Below are 21,984 nucleotides of genomic sequence, written 5' to 3'. Positions count from 1 at the left end.
TGAAAACGGTTCACTCATTTGGTATAGCATCTGTGCAGCAGCTGGGCACAAGGCACATGATCTCTTCAAAAAAAAACTATAGAGCTGAAAGAAATCTGATTTGTTCTCCATCACTTTGATCAGATACAAAGATCAAACGTTCCAGCAGTCAAACTTACCACAAACCACAAGGATATTAATCCTCAGTTCTTCACACCAGGTGTCACACATGCAAATTTCTGTCACTTAAAAAAAAATGCGTATGAAAATGAGAGAGACAGTAATTTCCCAGCAACAGAAAATACCCTCCACAATAAAACCAAATGTGAATTGGGTTCAGAATCAATAGCTCTACTGAATTTATAATTCGACGGTAAAATGGCTTCTGACTGAAAGATAAAGAAATGTGAAGGGCGCTGAGAATAGAGTGGAACACCTGACAATTGGTGACGCCGTGAATCAACATTCTTTTGCCTTTGATCATTGCAGCACGCTGCTTCATAATTGGGTGTTGTAATGAGCCGCAGGGATGACATTTTAGAAAGTAATGAGAAATTCCTTAGTTACATTTTTAATTTTACCATCTTGGTGATTGTACTTCCTCTTTTTGGTTGACTAATTTTTGAAAGCATAAATAATTCAACAATGTCTTTCCGGAAGTCTTATCACGGGGCACTTGCAAGCAGGCCGATTGCTAAACTCAGTCCATTGGCTAATACTGATCATTGGCGACATGGTTAAAGTTTATAGAGCGGCTGCTGTTTTCTATTAAATATCGCGGTACAATCTTATGCTTTTGGGGGGAATCAAGTACAGATAAAATAAAACTACGCTGCAAGTGGAAGTTGGGCTGTCGCACGCGTTTTGATCAGTCCGTTTTCCTGCCGCCTGATCATGGGCCTGTTTGAAGGAGTGCTTCACTTGGCAATAGTTTATTTGCAATTAGTGGTGTCCTCTCCACAAGAAGGTAAGTTGATCGTTTTATTGCAATCATATAATTTTATTTATTTGGTATCCTGTATGTGTTTCGTGTACTGTAATAAAGCAGAAACGTTATGCATTTCAAATTATAATTGCCACCACCGGAAGTGCTTCATCAAAAGAAAACTGCACAAGGTAAAATAACTAACATTAAAGACCTTCACGAAAAATAGATAGGTGTAAATAAAAGTCCAAATTCATTTTTAATGTGTCATTAATCATGTGTCCAATGTAAAACGAGTAACAAGGTTATTTTTTGGCTGGGTTTTACTTGAATTGCGATGCATGCAGACATTTTCTACAGATGTTGATGTGCGACAGAGGAAGTGTGCTTGCAGTGTATCGACTGCGGAAGTCTGTCCATGCTCAGCGCGTTCAAGTTGTTTAAATACTGCAGTTAGGTATGTCTGTACAGGTGACAGCTGAAGGTAGTTATATACAGCAAAGGTGCAGGAGCAAGAGGGTAATTCTCCATAACACTCACTTAACGGACTGCACGTTCTCAAATATGAAAACGCTTGCCCTTTCCCCATCTATCACCGTCACCTGTAAAGTGCGTTTTTTAAACCTGGTAACAGTTTTTAAAATCAAATCATTGCAAGTCACCTCACTTCTCAAGAAAAAGCAAGCTCTAATGTTCTTGTTCATTAATACTGCTAATGTATTTCATGGTGCTGTAATAATCGGTAATTAAAGTGGACAATGGATTGCGGAGGCAGCATTGGTGGTACCTCTCCAGGCTTTGAGGTGCCTGCTGTACATGGTCCATGTCTCTGAAGCATACAGGAGGGCGAGTATCACTACTGCTCTGTAGACCATGAGCTTGGTGCTGGGTTTGAGGTCCTGGTCTTCAAACACACTCTTCCTCAGGCGACACTGGCACACCGAAGACGGTGTTGGACTTCGTCATCGACGTCTGCCCTTGTTGACAGTAGGCTCCCGAGGTATGGAAAGTGGTCCACGTTGTCCAAGGCCTCGTCATGGATTTTGATAATTGGGCAGTACTGTGTGGCGGGGGCAGGTTGGTAGAGGACTTTTGTCTTACGGATGTTTAGTGTAAGGCCCATGCTCTTGTACACTTTGGTGAAGGTGTTGACGATGGTTTGGAGTTTGGCCTCAGTGTGCGCAGACGCAAGCGTCGTCTGCATACTGTGATGGGATGACCTTGGATCTGGACTGGAGGCAACGGAGGTTGAACAGTTTCCCGTTTGTTCTATAGATTAGCTCCACTCCAGCAAGGAGCTTACTGAAAGTGAAATGGAGCATTGCAGCCAGGATCAAGAAGAGCGTTGGCGTGATGACACAGCCTTGCTTGACCCCGGTCCGTACGTGAATTGGGTCTGTGGTGGAACCGTTGGTCAGGATCATGGCTTGCATGTCATCATGAAGCAGGCAGAGGATGGTGACAAACTTTTGAGGGCAGCCGAATTTGAGGAGGACACTCCATAATCCCTCACGGTTGACGGTGTCGAAGGCCTTTGTGAGGTCAAAGAAGGCCATGTACAATGGTTGGTGCTGTTCCCTGGATTTCTCTTGTAGTTGACGCGCGGTGAAGATGGTGTCCATTGTGCCCCTTAGTGGGCGGAATCCGCATTGTGACTCTGGGAGGAGCTTTTCAGCCACTGGGAGAAGGTGATTGAGGAGGCATTGGCAGGATAGGTGCACCAACGTCGGTGTTCTCGCTCAGGCCAGCATCGAAGCTTTGACCACGCTCGATCTGCTCTGATGGACGGGTCACATTATCCGCATGCTCGATACAAGACTCCCAAAACAAGCACTCTGAGCTCCGACATGGCAAGAGAGCTCCTGGTGGGCAGAGGAAACGCTTCAAGGACACCCTCAAACCTTCCTTGGAAAAAGTGCAACATCCCCACCGACCCCTGAATCCCTGGCCCAAGACCGCACAAAGTGGAGGAGAAGCATCCGGAAAGGCGCCAAACACCTTGAGTCTCTTCGCTGGGAGCAAGCGGAAGCCAAGCGCAAACAGCAGAAGGAGCGCACGTCAACCCAAGCACCCCACCCACCCACCGTTTGCCCCACCTGTGACAGAGACTGTAGGTCCTGCATTGAACTCATCAGTCACCTGAGAACTCATTTTTAATGTGGAAGCAAGTCATCCTCGGTTCTGAGGGACTGCCTAAGCAGTCGAAGAAAGTGGACATACTACAGCCAAGTCAAAATAGTGACAAGCTATGAATTCCCATGAAGAACTTTTAAAATGCTGATCATGATCTCTGATGGAATTCCACACAGGAAGTGAAGACTTGAATGTAGTCTTCAGGTGAAAGGAGGTTGGAGGGCAAGGGGTAATTGCACCAGGGTCCACAGATTAAATTCAGTCCCCTGTTTTAAAGTCATATATTCTGTTCTTATTTTTGTGTAATATGTTGACAAAAGTTGCAGAGAGTTGGGAATAACAAAGCAGTTTCTCTGCTCTATAGGCGGAGCTGCAAATAGCAGGTGCTACAGAGTCACCACTGGTAGTAGCAGGGTGAATTACAGCATAAGTTAACATGGGCAGTTTCCATTATAAAGGTGGACATCCGAATGGGGAAAAGTTGACATCAATTGTATGTAGTCATTAGATTTTAAATTATTACTGTATAGATGATCTTTTATGACTTCAAACAAGATTGATCTTTGATCCTTCACAGGGGAAACTATAGAAAGGTCATTTAACCTTGGGTGGGAAAGTTGAGTTGAGGTCAAAGACCAGCCATGATCTTACTGAATGGTGGAACAGGCTCGAGGGGCCGTATGGCGGCCTCCTGCTCCTAATTATGTTCTTAAAACTGCATTCATGCAAAGGCACAAGGAGGGAAGCGATATCTGTTATGCATTATTGTTCCTCTGATACTCCAACAATAATTTACAATTCTGTAGCAACTTTAGTGGCGTGAACAACATGTGTTGTTTCTGCCACTCTGTTTACATTAGAAGCTGTTTAAAACATTTGCTTTTCATAAAATCATAGAAATTACAGCACGGCTATTGGGCGCACTATGTCTGTGCCAGTGCTGGCTCTTTAACTGGAGCTAATCCTGTTTCCCTGTATCCTTTTCACACACTGATCCAATTGCCTTTCAAATTATTCTGCAGTCTCTACCTTAATCACTTATGGTGAAGCGGACTCCTCTTTGAAGCAATTCTTTGAATTTCCCCATCCTTCTATTCATTTTTTAAAATAATTATCAGTTGGAATAAAAGATGGACTGATTATGTTACTCCTAATTTTATTTCAACATGAGTTTTTTTTTTATTTTCTGAAATTTGCAATTTATATATTCCGCCTCTTGCACTAGCTTTTGTAGACTGTTTGTTTGGCACTCCTGCTCTCAGCTTGTGCTGCTGCAGTTTGTATTGGTCACTCAATCTCTTGCTATGAGTGCTGGATTTTACATCATGTGACAGGAAAACTTTTTTCGCAAGAAAATGAAATGTCAAAACTGCTATCTAACGAGTGACAGCAATGTGATAAACAGGATGTTCAGTAAAACACAGACACTCACCAACCTGTACATTGAGAAAGAGATAAAACATACTGTATCATGTTGCATTTTTTCATCTTATGCCAATTGTTTCCCTTTTCAATTCCCTCTCACCCCCACCCCCCCGCCCTGCATGAAAGCATTGACTTCTTGATGGGTTATATCTGTTACAAGTTTCAAGTCTGCATTAGGTATTCAGCATCACTGATCTCTCCTGTAAACTGAGTCCCTCACAGATTTTACTGCCCAATACCTAGTCATAGGCTAGCGTGATCCGGGGTCATAACAGTGAAAATCCCTCCTTATTAAACTAGATACTGTAATCTCGCAAGTGCCCCATATGCATTTCTTCTATCTTCCGAAAGGCATACTGATGAACACTCTTGTGAGGCAAGGCTAATTATCAATTAGCAAGCTAATTATTTTATATATCAACGTTACTCTGTTCATTCACATGCTAAGTTTAAACCTATTTCGTAAGACTCCTCATAACAGAAGGTGAGATGCACTTTTCTTACTAGGGTTATTAGCAGGTGAAATACACTCTTCTTACTAGGGTTCTCCATGAATTTAGTTAATATTATGCTTGAGGAGTGAGCTTTTACCAGATCTTGGCAGATGCTGTAGACTCAGACTCACTCTCTCTCTCTCTCTCTCTCTCTCTCTCTCTCTCTTCCCTTTTTCCACCCTCTCCTCCCCCCCCCCCCCCCCCCCCCCCCCCAAGGGTATTTTGCCTCCCCCAGGAGATTACATGGCTGCACCGCGGTGGGGTGGGTTGGTGTAGGAAGTGCGTGCTCCAGCCATCATGTGGGGGAGGCGTGATGGACCAGCTAGTCTTTACCTGCTGTTAATTTTGTATGTTCGTATGACCTCTGATCCTCTCTGACTGTGGATTGGCCAGTTGTGTTGCCAATCAAACCATCTACTGGCCTGGGTGTGAGCTTTCCAGGTAGCACCACCTGTTGGGCTTACATGAATGAAGCTACAACACCAATATATTACACCCAATTTCCTCTCCTAGGTGTGTTAACAAATTTCATTGTCTCAAACTGAATCCTGGATAGATACTTCGACTGGGTCTAATTCTTTATGTATTGAATTCTAATCTGCAATCCCAAATTTGTTCTGGATTTAACCTCAGTTGAGCTGAATTTAACTTAAGGAATGAATTTACCTCAAAATAAATTGCCCCAAAATTCCTCTTGGGTTAAAATTCCTGAAATGTGACACCATTTCATGGCAGCCTACCTCGCTCCAATGGCTATTCTTTATGTGGCAAATTAGACAGTAGATGTCAGCAGGTTATTCACCTGTGAGGGCATCACGACTGAAGCTGATCCTGCCCTCAACTGATGTTGACACATACTCCCAGCAAGGGTCACTGGAGAGTGACCAAGAGTAGGAATGCAGGCAGATTTTTTCCCACCACCTTTCCTAACCCAGGGAGTTGAGGCCATTTGTGCACCTTTTACTGAGACCCCCTAACTTGGCACAGATTGTGAATGTAACCTAGGTCCTTCCTGGTCTGTATAGCTCAGCTACTCGCTGTCTGAACCAGCTGAGTCATTGAGGTGTTGTATTTAAGAGCAACTTTAAAATCTATACAGAACTGGGTAATAGTGACCTTATTATAGAAGTATTATGAAACAACCACATGGAAGTCAGTTCTTGTGTTTCTTTTAGATTTTCCACGCATAACGTTATTAGTATTTAATCGACTATATCTATAGTTCTTCTTAGGTAGTCCCTCGGGAACCGAGGATGACTTGCTTCCACATTAAAAATGAGTTCTCAGGTGACTGATGAGTCCAATGCGGGACCTACAGTCTCTGTCACAGGTGGGGCAGACGGTGGTTGAAGAGGCGGGTGGGTGGGGTGCTTGGGTTGACGTGCGCTCCTTGTGCTGCTTGTGTTTGGCTTCCGCTTGCTCCCGGCGTAGAGACTCGAGGTGTTCGGCGCCTTCCCGGATGCTTCTCCTCCACTTTGTGCGGTCTTGGGCCAGGGATTCCCAGGTGTCGGTGGGGATGTTGCACTTTTTCAAGGAGGCTTTGAGGGTGTCCTTGAAGCGTTTCCTCTGCCCACCTGGGGTTCTCTTGCCGTGTCGGAGCTCCGAGTAGAGCGCTTGTTTTGGGAGTCTCGTATCGGGCATGTTATAGTTATCCCTATAACATCAAACCCTTTCACGGCAGGATATTGGTCCATATCCCATTTAAGGGAGTCCAGTCAATATAACATTAGTTTGATTTGTTGGGGAGTCTACTCTACATTATTTCTACCCATGTCTTGTTAATTTTGCATTCATCCTCTAGTAGTCTAATCACAGTTCAAAAACAGTGAACTGGATTAATCCGTCACATCCTTGTATTTTTTTTGATTGCTGTATTCACACAGATGATGGCTTCATGTATTGCAAGGAATCTGATCTAGTGGTTAAATAGCAGTAATTGTAGGTAAAATTCTTCATCAATCTCCAAGTAGTTTTAATTTTTAGGAATTGTCGACTACTGTGAATTCTCAATCTTAATTGGTGATTCTATATTTCACAGTTCAGACATAATTGAACTCACGTTTTGTTTTTCTGTTTGGTTATAAGACGGTGCCATCCAATTTATTGCATTCGGAGATGGGGGAGGCCTGCCTGATCCACCTTACGTAACAGTCGTTCAGAAAGCCACAGCAGATGAGATGGGGAGAATTGCACAGAACTCAGGAACAGATTTTGTACTTAATATTGGAGATAATTTTTACTACCATGGCGTGAATGATGTAAATGATTTCAGATTTAAGGTAACTGATTGTTGTTCGTTCATTCATATCAGTCGTAGTTAAAAGGGGGGAAATCTCTGCTTTTACAAAGGCTGCACTCAAGAATATGTTTCACTTGGGGGAATGTACAATAATGGTACAGATTCCTAAAATACCTCAACTAGGTTCTGCCATCTTCATTGCTGCTCATATTCAGTTTGGAGGGTTGCAAAGGCTGTAGAATAAATGGAAAACCCTCCTGGAATTAACTAGGGAAGACGCTGATCTGGTTATACACTTCATTTTAATTAAATGCTTCTTAAATCGCTTTTAAACTTAAACCCCAAATAATTCTGTCTGCAGATAGTTAATTCCAGCAAAGTAGAAAGTATTTAGAGGTTAACTTCTATGCTGTGTATACATTTTTAAACCTCAATTTAGGCTTACTCTTTCTAGTAATGATTTCTACCCTTGGATTCCTGATTGAATTTCGCCAATAGTTTATGGAAATTTATGGAAATGAATATAGGAAAGTCGAGAAGAGACTGCAAGATACAGAATTGATCAAATATTGAGTCCCAATAAATATGGGGATGGTGAAATTAATGAATTAGTCCATAATATGTAATGCTTAAGAGCTGGTTATAACAAGTAAATTAGTTTATAGAATTTGCCTGTCAAATATAAATAAGTTATGTTTTTGTGCTCCCTATGTGCTGTAGAATGAAATGGAGAATTTATAGTGGAGCTTAATTGTTGGCTGAACAATAAACCACGAGCCTTTTAGCTAAACCACATTACTAATTTTTAAAACACATATCTATTGTAAAGCAACCAAAGCCACTGCAGGTTAAAGTAAATACAATGAGCAGAAACAAAAACAAGTGTAACTTGATCACTTATGTTATAAAATCATATCTATTATAATTGGATTGATCAGTAGGTTAAATTTTAGAATATTGACACAGAAATTCTGAAATAACATGAGATACAGAAAGTAAGTGAAGTTAATAGTATCAAAGAATGTGTAGAGAAAATTGAAGGGGAAAGTCTTCTGCTTGAAAATACATTCCATTTTATAAATCATTGTTCAATTATAATATTTGGTAGAAAACTTTGTTTTCTCTTCTGTTTCTTATTAACTGATTTTTTTTTTTAGTTATGCCATATTTGTGATTCGGTGTAAATGAGCCCCCTTCAGTACATCTAGCAGTGATATACTAAGTAGCTGACTAAGGTTTTATTTATTTGAATAGGAAACATTTGAGAATGTGTTTAGAGCTCCATCCCTTGCCAATATCCCTTGGTATATTCTGGCAGGAAATCATGATCATTTGGGCAACGTGTCAGCACAGATTGCTTATTCTGGGATCTCTAAGAGATGGTGAGTGATTCTGAATATGTTAGTGTTGTATAATAATGTTTATATTTTAGTGAGGGGGCATCAGTTGCTGTGCACTGATTCCTGGGGGCCATCTTCCCCCGCAATCTAGAAATGGATATTTCATACGCGTTCAATTATTATTAATCTACTCCAGGGAAACACTGTGCACTGGACTGAAGCATCCGAGGAATCTGAATCAACTGGAAAAGTCTGGTTTATGAAATAAACAGATGTAGAAACCCACGATAATTTCAGTCTCCATTCCTTTCTGTTGTTGAAGCTGTAGCGTTTTTTTTTGAAAAAATCTTAGTCACAAATGTTAAGGTTTATTATCAATTAAGCATTGTACCCCTTAAAAGGGATATCATCCAATCATGAAGTAATATTGTATCACCCCACCTTTTTAAACAAAACTTTTTAAAAGTGCCTTAAAAGTTTTTGTATCTGTTATTTCCTGTATATGCAATCCAACAAGCTTCATTTTCTCACTTGATACATTTTCCCGCAATCATGAGGAATTGATTGGCATTTCTGTGCTACCTGCTCTATTTAAATTTTCTCCTTGTGTACGCTGTAATTTTTTGAGTTGCTTGCTTTTTATACGACACAAAGCTGGGTGGGCGTGTGTGCTGTGAGTAGGATTCCGAGAAAGTCCAGTATGATTTGGACAGGTTGGGTGATTGGGCAGATGCATGGCAGATGCAGTATATTGTGGATAAATGCGAGGTTATCCACTTTGGTGGCAAAAACAGGAAGGCAGATTATTATCTGAAAGGCAATAGATTGGGAGAAGGGGAAGTGCAACGAGACCTGGGTGTCCTTGTGCACCAGTCGCTGAAGGTAAGCATGCGGGTGCAGCAGGCGGTTAAGAAGGCAAATGGTATGTTGGCCTTCGCAGCGAGAGGATTCGAGTACAGGAACAAGGATGTCTTGCTGCAGTTGTACAGGGCCTTGGTGAGACCACACCTTGAGTATTGTGTGCAGTTTTGGTCACCTTATCTGAGGAAGGATGTTCTTGCCATGGAGGGAGTGCAGCGAAGATTCACCAGACTGATACCTGGGATGGCAGGAATGACGTATGAAGAGAGATTGGGTCGATTGGGCTTATACTCGCTGGAGTTTAGAAGAATGAGGGGATCTCATTGAAACTTATAAAATTCTAACAGGACTAGATGCAGGAAGGATGTTCCCGATGTCGGGGGAGTCCAGAACCAGGGGGTCACAGTCTAAAGATAAGGGGTAAGCCATTTTAGGACAGAGATGAGGAGGAATTTCTTCACCCAGAGAGTGGTGAACCTGTGGAATTCTCTACCACACAAGGCAGTTGAGGCCAGTTCATTAAATATATTCAAGAAGGAGTTAGATATATTTCTTAAGGCTAAAGGGATCAAGGGATATGGGGAGAAGGCAGGGACAGGGTACTGAGTTTGGATGATCAGCCATGATCTCATTGAACGGCGGAGCAGGCTCGAGGGGCCGAATGGCCTACTCCTGCTCCTATCTTCTATGTTTCTATATTCTTTGCCCTGAAACACAACGAACCTGTTCTGTAAGAACCGGGCAAGGCAGTGGAAATGTGAAGCATCATAACAAATGGAGGATATTTGCTGGGATACAGCTCCTTGTACAAGGACCGCATTATAAAGTATCTGTCCTGTATAAGGACTTTGTTGATTACCTAACATGTCTGGGGATACGCGCGGCCATGGCGAATGTCCATCTGTGCTTGGCGCAAATGGGGCAGGCTTGGCTGGATGTTCCAGGTTAGACTCTGCCCCTTATTAGAATGGGTTCCCTGCACAAGGAGAACAGAGTGAGCTATCATTGTTGGTTGGCTGCCAGTAAGAAAATTGGGCCACCCAACAGCTCTTAAAGGGCTGCAGCTGGCCCTTAAAGGAGAGAGACTTTTATTCTAACTTTGGATCTGCAACACACTGGTTGGAATTGTTGCGAAGGTATGCCATGGGGAAGACACTAGCATTCAATCCCAATGCTTTGGAGGGGCTGATCGGAAAGGTGCACCAAAGGAGTGTCTTCTATCTTTGAGGCAGAAGGACATGTGTCCTGAGAAATCACAGGCTCAAACACCTTGGGAGGAGCTAACCCTGTGAGTCAATGCTGTGTCCCTGCTCAGGTTGGCGTGGGAACATAAAAGGAAAAAGTTTTGTGGCACTGGAAGTGCCAAGGTAAGTTTTTTTTAAATTCAATTTTGGGATGTCAATGTCGCTGGCAAGGCCAGCATTTATTGCCCATCCCTAATTGCCCTTGAGAAGGTGGTGGTGAGCTGCCTTCTTGAACCGCTGCAGTCCGTCTGGTGAAGGTATTCCCACAGTGCTGATAGGTAGGGAGTTCCAGGATTTTGAGCCAGTGACGATGAAGGAATGGCGATATATTTCCAAGTCAGGCTAGTGTGTGACTTGGAGGGGAACTTGCAGGTGATGGTGTTTCCATGCACCTGCTGCCCTTGTCCTTCCAGGTAGAAGAGGTCGCGGGTTTGGGAGGTGCTGTTGAAGAAGCCTTGGTGAGTTGCCGCAATGCATCTTGTGGATGGTACACACTGCAGCTATGGTGCATCGGTGGTGGCGGGAGTGAATGTTTAAGGTGGTGGATGGGGTGCCAATCAAGTCGGCTTCTTTGTCCTGGATGGTGTCGAGCTTCTTGAGTGTTGTTGGAGCTGCACTCATCCAGGCAAGTGAAGAGTATTCCATCACACTCCTGACTTGTGCCTTGTAGATGGTGGAAAGGATTTGGGGATTCAGGAGGTGAGTTACTCGTTGCAGAATAACCAGCCTCTGACCTGCTCTTGTAGCCACAGTATTTATGTGGCTACAAGACTATTTAAGTGAGGTACAAGGTGTGCCCCCAATATGATGTCTATTTGCTGGACCCTCTGGGAGAACAACTGCAAAGATTCCATACAGTATTGTCCCTTTGATGCTACATGCCTTCATTGTGTAGAAATTGTATGGCACATTGACATAGGGCACAAGATATTTACAAAAGAGAACTGGCAGGAAAAGCAACATGAAAACTGGGCAAGGCGGCTGGCTTGCTAGGCTCTTCCTATCCTTTTTTTCTCATCTGTATTAGGGAAGTCTGGGCCGTGGAGGGAAGTCGGTGATACACAGCAGTGCTGTTTCTATTGCTTATTCATAAACTAACATGTTCATCAATGTAATGTGTTGACAGGCCAAAGCTACCTACAACCATAAAGAGCAAATGAGGGCAGGAGGTGGACCAGCTGTCCTGACCAGCTGACCACTTATGAGTTGGAGCTCACTCCCCAGGAAGCTGTATTGTCGTGGCAAGTTTGGAGTGGAGGTGTATCCCAGCAAAATTCTTCATATTTGCCACGGCCTTGCCCAGTTCTCGCATGTGTTAGTCATTTGCACAAAATACTAACTTCATATCACCTTACCTGGCTTGGAAGCCATTGTTGGGAGGTTGCATTTAAAATCTTGCTCCTTTTCCTGTATGTCCTTCCCAAGATGACGAGCCCAGAAGGAATGGTACCACCATCATCTCTCGGAACATGCCCCTCTCACCCCAGAAAGTGTAGTGAGTGCGTTGGAGGAAGAGGTACTGGATGAAGCACGATGCACAAATGAAGAAGAGCGAGTAGGGGTGACGGGAGAGGAAGATGAACCAGCTGGCCCGGCAGCAACCTCACGGCGACTGTCTGTAGCACAAGCAACTGATTAATATTCAACTGGTCCTGCCTTCAGAAGGGAGTAAATGCAGAAGCAGACGCCTTTCGGAACAGTCTGACGGCTGCCACAGGCTGCTGACGTCCGTGTGCAGCAGTGCACCCCCGACGGTTCTGTGGGAGGGATTTATTCAAGCACGGACTAGCATGGAGCATGTAGCCCTCTGCAATAAGCCCCAGCGCAGTGAGAGACCGAGCATAGCGGGGGTTTTTTTTATCATGAATGGGGCGACTGGTGTTATCGATACCTTGGGCACCCGGTATAGAAGCCCGTCACGGCCAGGTTTGACCAACGGGGTGATTGTCTCGATTGAGCAGTGACGGCGGCCTCCGCCCACAGTTGGAGGCACCCTGCGCACCGTTGCCACGCAGGTTACGGGCATCTAGTTGGGGAGGCTCTGTTCTGAGGGGATGGCTGGTGAAGGGGGTTCCATGAGGCCGCCTATTTTTAAGTAGACCCATGCAAGTTCACCCCCAAATGGAGGTGGTCAGAAATTCTCAGCCAGAAAAAGCATTCTGAAAATAGTAGAAAACAACCTGCAGCAAGCCAGCTTTAAGAAAAGCTTGTAAGCAGGCCAGGCCGCTTCGAAAAGACGGGCTCACTGGGGGCGGTGCCTCCTCCGAAATTCAAACATCTGGTGCAGGACCTGATTTGCATATTTTCCAATACACACGAGGTCCACAGGGAGGCGCATTTTTTGCCAGAAAAAGCGGCCATTAGGACATTGGGTGTGGGGGGAGCACAGCATACCGAACCACGGAAAATTTACCCTATGGTGTGTTCAATTAACATCTCTCCCTATCTCTGTAATCTCCTTCAGCCCCACAACGCCTGCCCCCCGAGATATCTGCGCTCCTCTAATTCTGCCCTCTTGAGCATCCCTGATTATAATCGCTCAACCTTTGGTGGTCGTGCCTTCTGTTGCCAAGGCCCTAAGCTCTGGAATTCCCTCCCTGAACCTCTCCGCCTCGCTACCTCTCTTTCTCCTTTTAAGATGCTCCTTAAAACCTACCTCTTTAACCAAGCTTTTGGTCACCTGCCCTAATTTATCCTTATGTGGCTCGGTGTCGAATTTTTGGTCTCAATACTCCTGTGAAGGGCCTTGGGACATTTTACCACATTAAAAGCACTATAAAAATGCAAGATGTTGTTGTTGTAAGTCCATTCTAATGTGTTTTGCAGCTAAAGAAACTGCCAGTTCCTGTTCTTTTTCAAAATAAATGCCATTTATTCAGGTGTTAAAGACATGAGAGGTTGGAAATCAGAATCCAGTTTAGGTGAATTTACCATCTTCGCGTTAATACTCAGGGTTCAGAACTAAAGCTAGCAGGAGTCTAGTAAAGTGCATAACACTTCTCTAATTTTGGAATAAACGGTTCTACCTTTTGTTGTAGGAACTTTCCAAATCTCTTCTACGAATTGAATTTTAAGATTCCTAATACCAATGTTTCTGTCACCATCCTGATGATCGATACTGTTGTGATCTGTGGGAATACCTACCAAGCCAACCAGCCAAACGGACCTGAAAACCCCCGGTTAGCCCAGGAGCAACTTCAGTGGATCCAGCAAAAACTGGCACATTCCAGGTAACCTTTCAATATCCAACTTGCAACAAAAAAAAAATCACATCCAGAGTTGTATTTTATAGAATGGAGCAAACTTTTACCAAAACAGATCAGATGAAAGACCAGATAGTGTGTGGGGTTACATGCTCTCTCCACAATACTGGAGTAGGTGGTTTGAGCACTCTTAGAGGCAAACACCTCATCACAGGGAGCCGAGGAGTGTAAAAGCTATACCAGTTATTAAGTCAAATGGGAAGCAGACAGTGGTTCATTGCTGTTTTTGTGCAGCGACTTGCACTGGAATGGTATCAGGTCATGAAAAATTATAGAAAGTACAGCAGTGAAAGCGTCCCTTCAGTCCAACTGGTGTTCACTCGTCAACAGGAGCGATCTACTCTGATCCCATTTCACAGAATCACAGAAACCCCACAGTGCAGATAGAGGCCATTTCGGCCCATCGAGCCTGCACCGACACATATCCCACCCGATCCCCGTAACCCCTATACCAACACATATCCCACCCTATCCCCGTAACCCCACGTATTTAATCCCCCTAACACTAAGGGTCAATTTATCATAGCCAATCAACCTAACCCGCACATCTTTGGATTGTGGGAGGAAACCGGAGCACCCGGAGAAAACCCACGCAAACACGGGGAGAATGTGCAAACTCCACACAGACAGTCGCCCGAGGCCGGATTCGAACCCGGGTCCCTGGCGCTGTGAGGCAACAGTGCTAACCACTATGCCACCGTGCTGCCTTTCTCTGCACTAATCCCGCATTCCCTGGGAAAATGCAAACTAAAGTGGTACGGAGACAAGGGTCACTTTCCGAAAGGATTCTATCTAATGGAGGTAGGATATTGTGTGGAATGACAATAGGCCAATTGGCCAGTCAAGCTCAATTCATCAACAGACCCTATACAGGGCACTTTATTGAGGATCCTACCCAGCATTTTTGATCTCTTCGAAAAGCTTCTGAAAATTTTCTACCTGCCAAACCACACTTAAAAAAAAAAAAAAAAGGTAAATCAAGATAAACTCCACAATAACCTTTCATCCTGCATGATACATTCTTCACTGCCGACCTGGTCCAGCAGTTCGGGAACTACCCTGTTTCAAACAGCGTTTATTCCTCTTTATCCATACTTCCCCATACAAACTAAGTTATATTGTTTTACAACATTTAAAAATCAGCTTAAACAGCAATTATCTCCATTTTATAACTGATAAGAGTACACATTCCTCCCTCAACCTACACCACCACAAAAGTGGATTAACAAGTCATTTGCTGTTTGTGGGATCTTGCTCTGCGTGACTAGCTGCCATACTTGCCTACATTACAGTGACTGCAGTTCAAAAGTAATCTATTGTTCATGAAGTGTTTTGAGACAACCTGAAGATACGATAAGGTGCTATATAAATGCAAGTTATTTCATTCTGTTGTACAGTTCAGTTTTAGAAATCACTGGTTCCTTTAAAATGGTTCTTTTCAAAATTTGAGTTTTATTCCTGGCCGGTCTCTCAAATTCCACCCTCCATAAACTTGAGCTCATCCAAAACTCTGCTGCCCGTGTCCTAACTCGCACCAATTCCCGTTCACCCATCACCCCTCTGCCCGTGTCCTAACTCGCACCAATTCCCGTTCACCCATCACCCCTCTGCTCGCTGGCACCAACACCTCGATTAAAAAATTTTCATCCCCATGTTCAAATCCCTCCATGGCTTCGCCCCTCCCTATCTCTGTAACCCCCTCCAGCCCCACCGCCCTCCGAGATCTCTGCGCTGCTCCAATTCTGGCCTCTTGCGCATCCCCTACTTCCTTCACCCCACCATTGGCGGCCATGCCTTCAGCTGCCTAGGCCCCAAGCCCTGGAATTCCCTCCCTAAACCTCTCCTTAAAACCTACCTCTTTGATCAAGCTTTTAGTCACTTTTCCTAATTCTTTGGCTCAGTGTCAATTGTGTTTGATTACGCTCCTGTGAAGCGCCCTGGACGTTGAAGGCGCTATATAAATACAATTTGTTGTTATGAATCTCAGTGTTTGTGATGTTATTAAACATAGCTGACTGCAGACTACCTAAAATCCTTTTTTTTCCAAAGAAGTTTAGGAATTTATATCTCAAATCTTTTTAATAAGCGATGGAATGTATGGACAGATAAATTCTCTACGATCTGTTTGCTTCTGCTTCAGGTCTGACTACTTGATTGTTGCTGGTCACTACCCAGTGTGGTCCATAGGCGAGCACGGTCCGACTCCATGTCTAGTGGATCAATTGAGGCCACTTCTAAAGAAATACAATGTGACAGCCTACATCAGCGGCCATGATCACAGCCTCCAGGTAGGAAATATTGAACCAACTCTCATTGTTGTAAAAATGATCCCAGCTTTGCAGTTGTTTAATTTTAATTTGTGAATTTCGGAAAGTATTCAGAATGCTTCTAACACATCGTTGCTTATTTTTTATAAGTTAAACGGAGTCTCCGCGTTGCCCAGTCAAGCGCTATTACGTCCATTCCCTCAGAACCACACATAATGAATGCACATATTAACCCACTTCTGTGGTCTTTACTCCATGGAGTGCAAACATATCTAGCTGTAGCAAATGTTTATTTACAACCAAGAGCTTTCAGTCCCTCCATAACCAGCCATAAACCTTCGAGAATTTAGGGACCTGGCAGCTCAAATACTTTCACTCAAAGGAGAAGGAACAGCACTTTCAGTGCAAGGTTTTTTCAGATTTTCATTACCTAAAAGTTGTGAGCAAGACTCTCTACCTTCAGATCCCTTGTTTAATTTTGTCCTGATAATCGCTCCTGTGAAGCACCTTGGGAAGTTTTACTATGTTAAAGGCACCATATAAATGCAAGTTGTTGTTGTTGTTTAGCCAGTGGCTCAGTGGGTAGCACCCTCGCCTCTGAGCCAGAAGGTTGTGGGTTCAAGTCCCACTCCAGGGACTTGAGCACAAAATCCAGGCTGACTCTCCAGTGCAGTACTGAGGGAGTGCTGCACTGTCGGAGAGGCCGTCTTTCGGATGACACATTAAACCGACGTCTGCTCTCTCAGATGGATGTAAAAGATCCCATGGCACTATTTTGAAGAAGAGCAACGGAGATATCCCCAGTGTCCTGGCCAATCAGTCCCTCAATCAACAGAACAAAAGCAAATTATCTGGTCATTATCACATTGCTGTTTGTGGGAGCTTGCTGTGTGCAAATTGGCTGCTGCGTTTCCTACATTACAACAGTGACTACACTCCAAAAGTACTTAATTGGGTGTAAAACGCTTTGAGACGTCCGGTGGTCGTGAAAGGCGCTATATAAATGCAAGTCTTTCTTTGTTGCTTTCTTTAACAATATCATTAGACTTACCAGGTGGAGATAAAGTGTATTATATTGAGGTGGTGTTGAATCAAATTGGATAGTAAGAGCTTCATGGAAGAAACATAGAAACATAGAAGATAGGAGCAGGAGTAGGCCATTCGGCCCCTCGAGCCTGCTCCGCCATTCAATGTGATCATGGCTGATCATCCAAATTCAGTACCCGGTCCCTGCTTTCTCCCCATACCCCTTGATCCCTTTAGCCTTAAGAAATATATCCAACTCCTTCTTGAATATATTTAATGAATTGGCCTCTACTGCCTTCTGTGGTAGAGAATTCCACAGGTTCACCACTCTCTGGGTGAAGAAATTCCTCCTCATCTCTGTCCTAAATGGCATACCCTTTATCCTTAGACTGTGACCCCTGGTTCTGGATTCCCCGACCATCGGGAACATCCTTCCTGCATCTAGTCTGTCCAGTCCTGTTAGAATTTTATAAGTTTCAATGAGATCCCCTCTCATTCTTCTAAACTCCAGCGAGTACAAGCCCAATCGACCCAATCTCTCCTCGTACGTCATTCCTGCCATCCCAGGTATCAGCCTGGTGAATCTTCGCTGAACTCCTTCCATGGCAAGAACAAGGTCAACTTTGGTAAGATACTTACAACTTTAATATTGTTTCCTTATTAGCAGGGAAAGTATGAATTACAATTTACATTGTAGTTGGACTTTTAACTTCCAGGAATGAGTAGGTTCTGCCACTCTTGCATTAATCCAATCTCCATCAGGTAATTGGAAACTGTAGCTGCACGGATCCAAATGAGAGACACCTGGTCACCTCAGTTAGGTTTGGAGCCACACTGAATTGAATCTGTACATAATTATCGATGTTTCTTAATGAGTGGTACACTCTGAGAAGGAGGTACACCACTGCGCAAACGTTCCTTGGGCCATTTATATCCGAGCTAGTGTTGCGGGCTCACCTTTCAATCATCTTCCCTGAAGCTTCTGATTCATCTTGATGGAAGGTGATTAATGACGTGAAGAACCAGTTACTACAGTAGCTCTGAAATAAATGATCCAAGGGAACCGCATCTGTGTTAGCCTAGTGGTGACAATCAAACCATACACGTCCGTTTGTGAGATGATCACCAGTCAGCCCTTGACGGTTGGTGGGAAATGCTCCCAAACGAAGTGGACTTTAATGAGTTGTGTTCTGCTCGACAGTTTATTCGGGAAGGCGAAGGGATTGCGTATCTCGTCAGTGGAAGTGGGAGTTTCATCGACACGTCCACAGAACACAAAAGGAAGGTCCCAAGAGATTGGCTGCACTTCTACAATTCCGAGATGCGTGCTCTGGGTGGATTCATACTGATTCAAATCACAGCGGAACAAATGTTTGTGTCATACAGGCAGCCACACGGGATGGTGGTTTTCCAAACTGCATTACCAAAACGCAAATTTTAAATCAAAAAAAAAATTGGACTTAAAAAAGGAACAAATTTCTTGCAAAATTATTTATAATATGTGCCGTACAGTTCAACTGGTTCCTAAACCCCTCATCCCTTTGACTAAAGAAGTTTGATATGAAATGTTGTTTTTCGCTATTAACTGGAGCGGGCGATAGAATGGACATTGTCACCCGCTGACAGTGGGCTGTCATCTTCTCGAGAAGGGTTGTCTGTCATTTTTAAAATAACTTGCATCATTTTAAATCCAGTGGTATAATAAAAGGATAATGATAGAATTTGAGACAGAAGGGGTTATTTTTCAACTTTGCCCTGCGGCTGGAGAGCGTTGAGAGCACGTATTGGAAATTCAGTCCAGGAATATCGGTCAGGGTGCATCTGAATTTCCAATATGTGGTGTCCGTGGGCGAGGCTCCCTTACCGTTAGCACAAAGTCAGAAAATTACCTCTATTATAAAAATCTTGCCCCTCATGTTACAGTGTTCAGTAATAGGACTGTGCCTACAAAGAGCGTTACATCATGGCCTTAGTCACTGCTGCAACCTGCAGGTCAATATTGTATCACTGTGGCATGTCCAATTGCTCAAATGCAGTGCATGTTTGAAATGAGGCACCAAATCAGCAAGGTGGTTATTTTTAGCTTCCATATGCCTTGTTTATAAAGTGCTTAAAAACAAGAGTAAGCTGTATGGAATAGCTTTGTGGCCACATCCTAGTTTTCCCAAAAAAAATCTTGTAGAAGAAAATAGGTTCCTCCATTAAAGTGGAAGCTACAGAATGGAGTGAGGCTGGATTCTACCTTGGGGGTTTGGATAAATGGCTTTGTTCTTGCAGCTTGTAATATTGCCTAGACAACGCTCTCCATTAGATTACTCAGTGGTAACCTTTGTTCTAGATCTAGTTACTGCAGCCCTGAAATTGGAACAGGTGTGCCAAATACAACATTTCCAAACATTAACGAGCAAGCAACAAACCAGTTTGAACAAAACATTTTGACACAATCCAACAATAAGCACGTGATCTTGAAACACTTTGGAGCCAAAATTTCTAATATTTTAGACATTTTTGTGTCCAGAGCCTCTTTTGTGCTTGTAGAAATCTGTATATATTTGAGCTGATCCGTGCTGAAAGAAAATGGGAAAGGGGGGGGGGAAATCCAAAGCCTAATTTTTAAAAACCAAACACACTTGAAGCTACATGGCAACAGTAGCTTTTGAATGCCAGTAGACGCTGCTTGTTACGGCATTTACAGGAAACTTTGGTTTATCCGGAGGTTAACTGTCCGGAATGCTCGATCCACCGGCAAAATTCAGGAGTCGGTTCAGTAAGTTTTTTTTCATTTCGTTGCTTTTTTTTCACTAGTCAGGCTCTGCAAGGTCCTAGCTAAAGCTGTTGCTTAGCTACAGAGACGCTTGCAAGCTACGGCCGACTGTTTAGAAGCACAGGGTTTGTTGCTAGATACGGAGCTCAAAAGCTTCCGTATGTTTTAACATTAGCGCTGGTTTGTCCGGCAGTTTTGATGGGACGGCAACAGCTCGGTCCCGTCGGTGCCGGATATCACAAAGTTTCCTGTACTGAGGGACCATTGCTGCACCCGTGGCTACAAGCGCCCTTTGTCTGGTGTTTTTGTTTTAAATCAAGAATGCTCCATAATCTCACCGATAGAATGGGAGCCTACAATGCAACACAAACTGCTACTCCGATCTAAGCTTTACCTGGATTATCCTTGTGCCAAGTGCTCTAATGGGATAGACTCAGGTGGTAGGAATGCTGCATCCCACAGCATCAATCGAGCTACGTTTGCAGAGGGTCACATCAATTATTGTTGCCTTCCCGAAGTTTTAAGTAAGGACTGATTGCTGATGAACGAAGGTGGGTCCATGAGGCGAGTGGGGTGCGGCACAATCAGTCTGCTAATTGTGGGGAGATGGAAAGTAACTGAAGTAACCCACTGAGTGGTGAATCATGGATAAAAGGCCACATCTTACCATGGTATCTTGGAGCACTGCACGCTGCTCCTGTCTTTTGAGCTTGCTCTCTTTCTCTATGCATATCCGCTTTTCGTCCATCCGTCCGTCTAGGTGAGAGCTTCTACCACAGAGAGATTGTTCCAGACAATATTAGGAGGAGGAGGCCTGGTAGCAGGAGGTGCCATTGGTGTATGTGTTAGAGTGGGGGGGGGGGGGGTGCTAATTGAGATTAAGTTTGTAAATCAGCAGTATAGAGAACTAGATGATCATTTTAAAGCAGGGATTGGGGAAAATCCTGAAATCATTTGTGAAACAATTGGATGCTGCAAAGATGGAACTTTATGGTCTTTCTAAATGGATGAAATAAGATGGGCCGAATGGCTTCCTCATCCATAATTATCTTGTAACCAGCAAAAAAAGAACAGGGAAGGCTTGGGCAATATGGAGAGAACTGCAGATTGAGACTGGCATGTAAATGAGCAGCATGAGGTCTGAGGAAAGAACAAGTTAGAGAGCAGGTAGTGATGTATGATTCCAGGTAGTGAGGGGAAGACAGAGATGGTCAGACTTGAAAGTGTTGAACTGGTGGGGTTTTCATTTTTATTTGGCTTGAACTGGTCCATGCAGGTGATCATAAAACGATTAAATAAGTGCAGTAACCTATTGCTTGTGTGTCCGCAACAGTGGAGTCATTCTGTGTACATTTGCCCTGTAGCTAGTGCCAGACTGCATGTATTGACTCATTCTCCAAATGAAAAACGTCATCTGTTCAAAATTATTAATATTTTGGCTTCTCATTTAATTTACATTTCGGTGACATGTTTAATAATTAGTCCCATGAATATTGAGACCATGCACCGTGTGCTGTGTTTGTACATCTCCCGCCTTTACACTAGCTGTGTGAGTTCCAGTTTAACTGCCTGGCACTATAAGGGTTAACTAGCTGGAATATCAGTGTTCCTCCAAGGCCAACAATAAAATCGGAGAAGATAAATTCTGTGTGCAGTGATTATTCTGTTAACACTCCATGAGACCGCAAGTGTTCTGCATCGTATTCTCCCTCGCATCTGTTGTTTCAACAGCAGAAGAGTCCAAGGGCACTGATCCACTTCAGCCCCCCTTGGCCAGAAGAACCATGTATGTCAGAGATGGGTGTCAGCTGCCGATGTAAGTGCTGTACCAGCCAGAATCAAGGATGGTTTATGTGGAGCGTGTCGGCACTTGTAAAACAGCAGGTCCATTTACATACTTTTCTATACTGAGTCCCTGCATATTGCATTTCCCACATTTTGTTGAGGCTGCTGATTATTCTCCCCGGTTGCTGATAACCCATATCCATTGTTTGTAGAACCACTGTCAGCCCACTTATCATCCA

General features: G+C 43.7%; 1 protein-coding gene across 1 annotated transcript; it reads left to right on the top strand.

Annotated features, from left to right (window-relative positions):
• Positions 1–14: 14 nt before the first annotated feature.
• Positions 15–21,603, top strand: LOC147122308 (tartrate-resistant acid phosphatase type 5-like). Its single transcript, XM_085983288.1, has 6 exons — positions 15–946; positions 7,042–7,235; positions 8,450–8,577; positions 13,679–13,870; positions 16,044–16,191; positions 18,398–21,603. Exons 1-6 carry the CDS (start codon positions 874–876, stop codon positions 18,635–18,637), a joined length of 975 nt encoding a protein of 324 aa, XP_085839414.1. The 5' UTR covers positions 15–873; the 3' UTR covers positions 18,638–21,603.
• Positions 21,604–21,984: the final 381 nt, after the last annotated feature.

This window comes from Somniosus microcephalus, chromosome 3, assembly GCF_052327205.1.
Source record: "Somniosus microcephalus isolate GS21.2 chromosome 3, FLI_Smic_1.0, whole genome shotgun sequence".
Classification (NCBI taxonomy): Eukaryota; Metazoa; Chordata; class Chondrichthyes; order Squaliformes; family Somniosidae; genus Somniosus; species Somniosus microcephalus.
The sequence above is the reverse complement of the archived record's forward strand: the minus strand, read 5'-3'. Positions and strand labels throughout refer to the sequence as shown.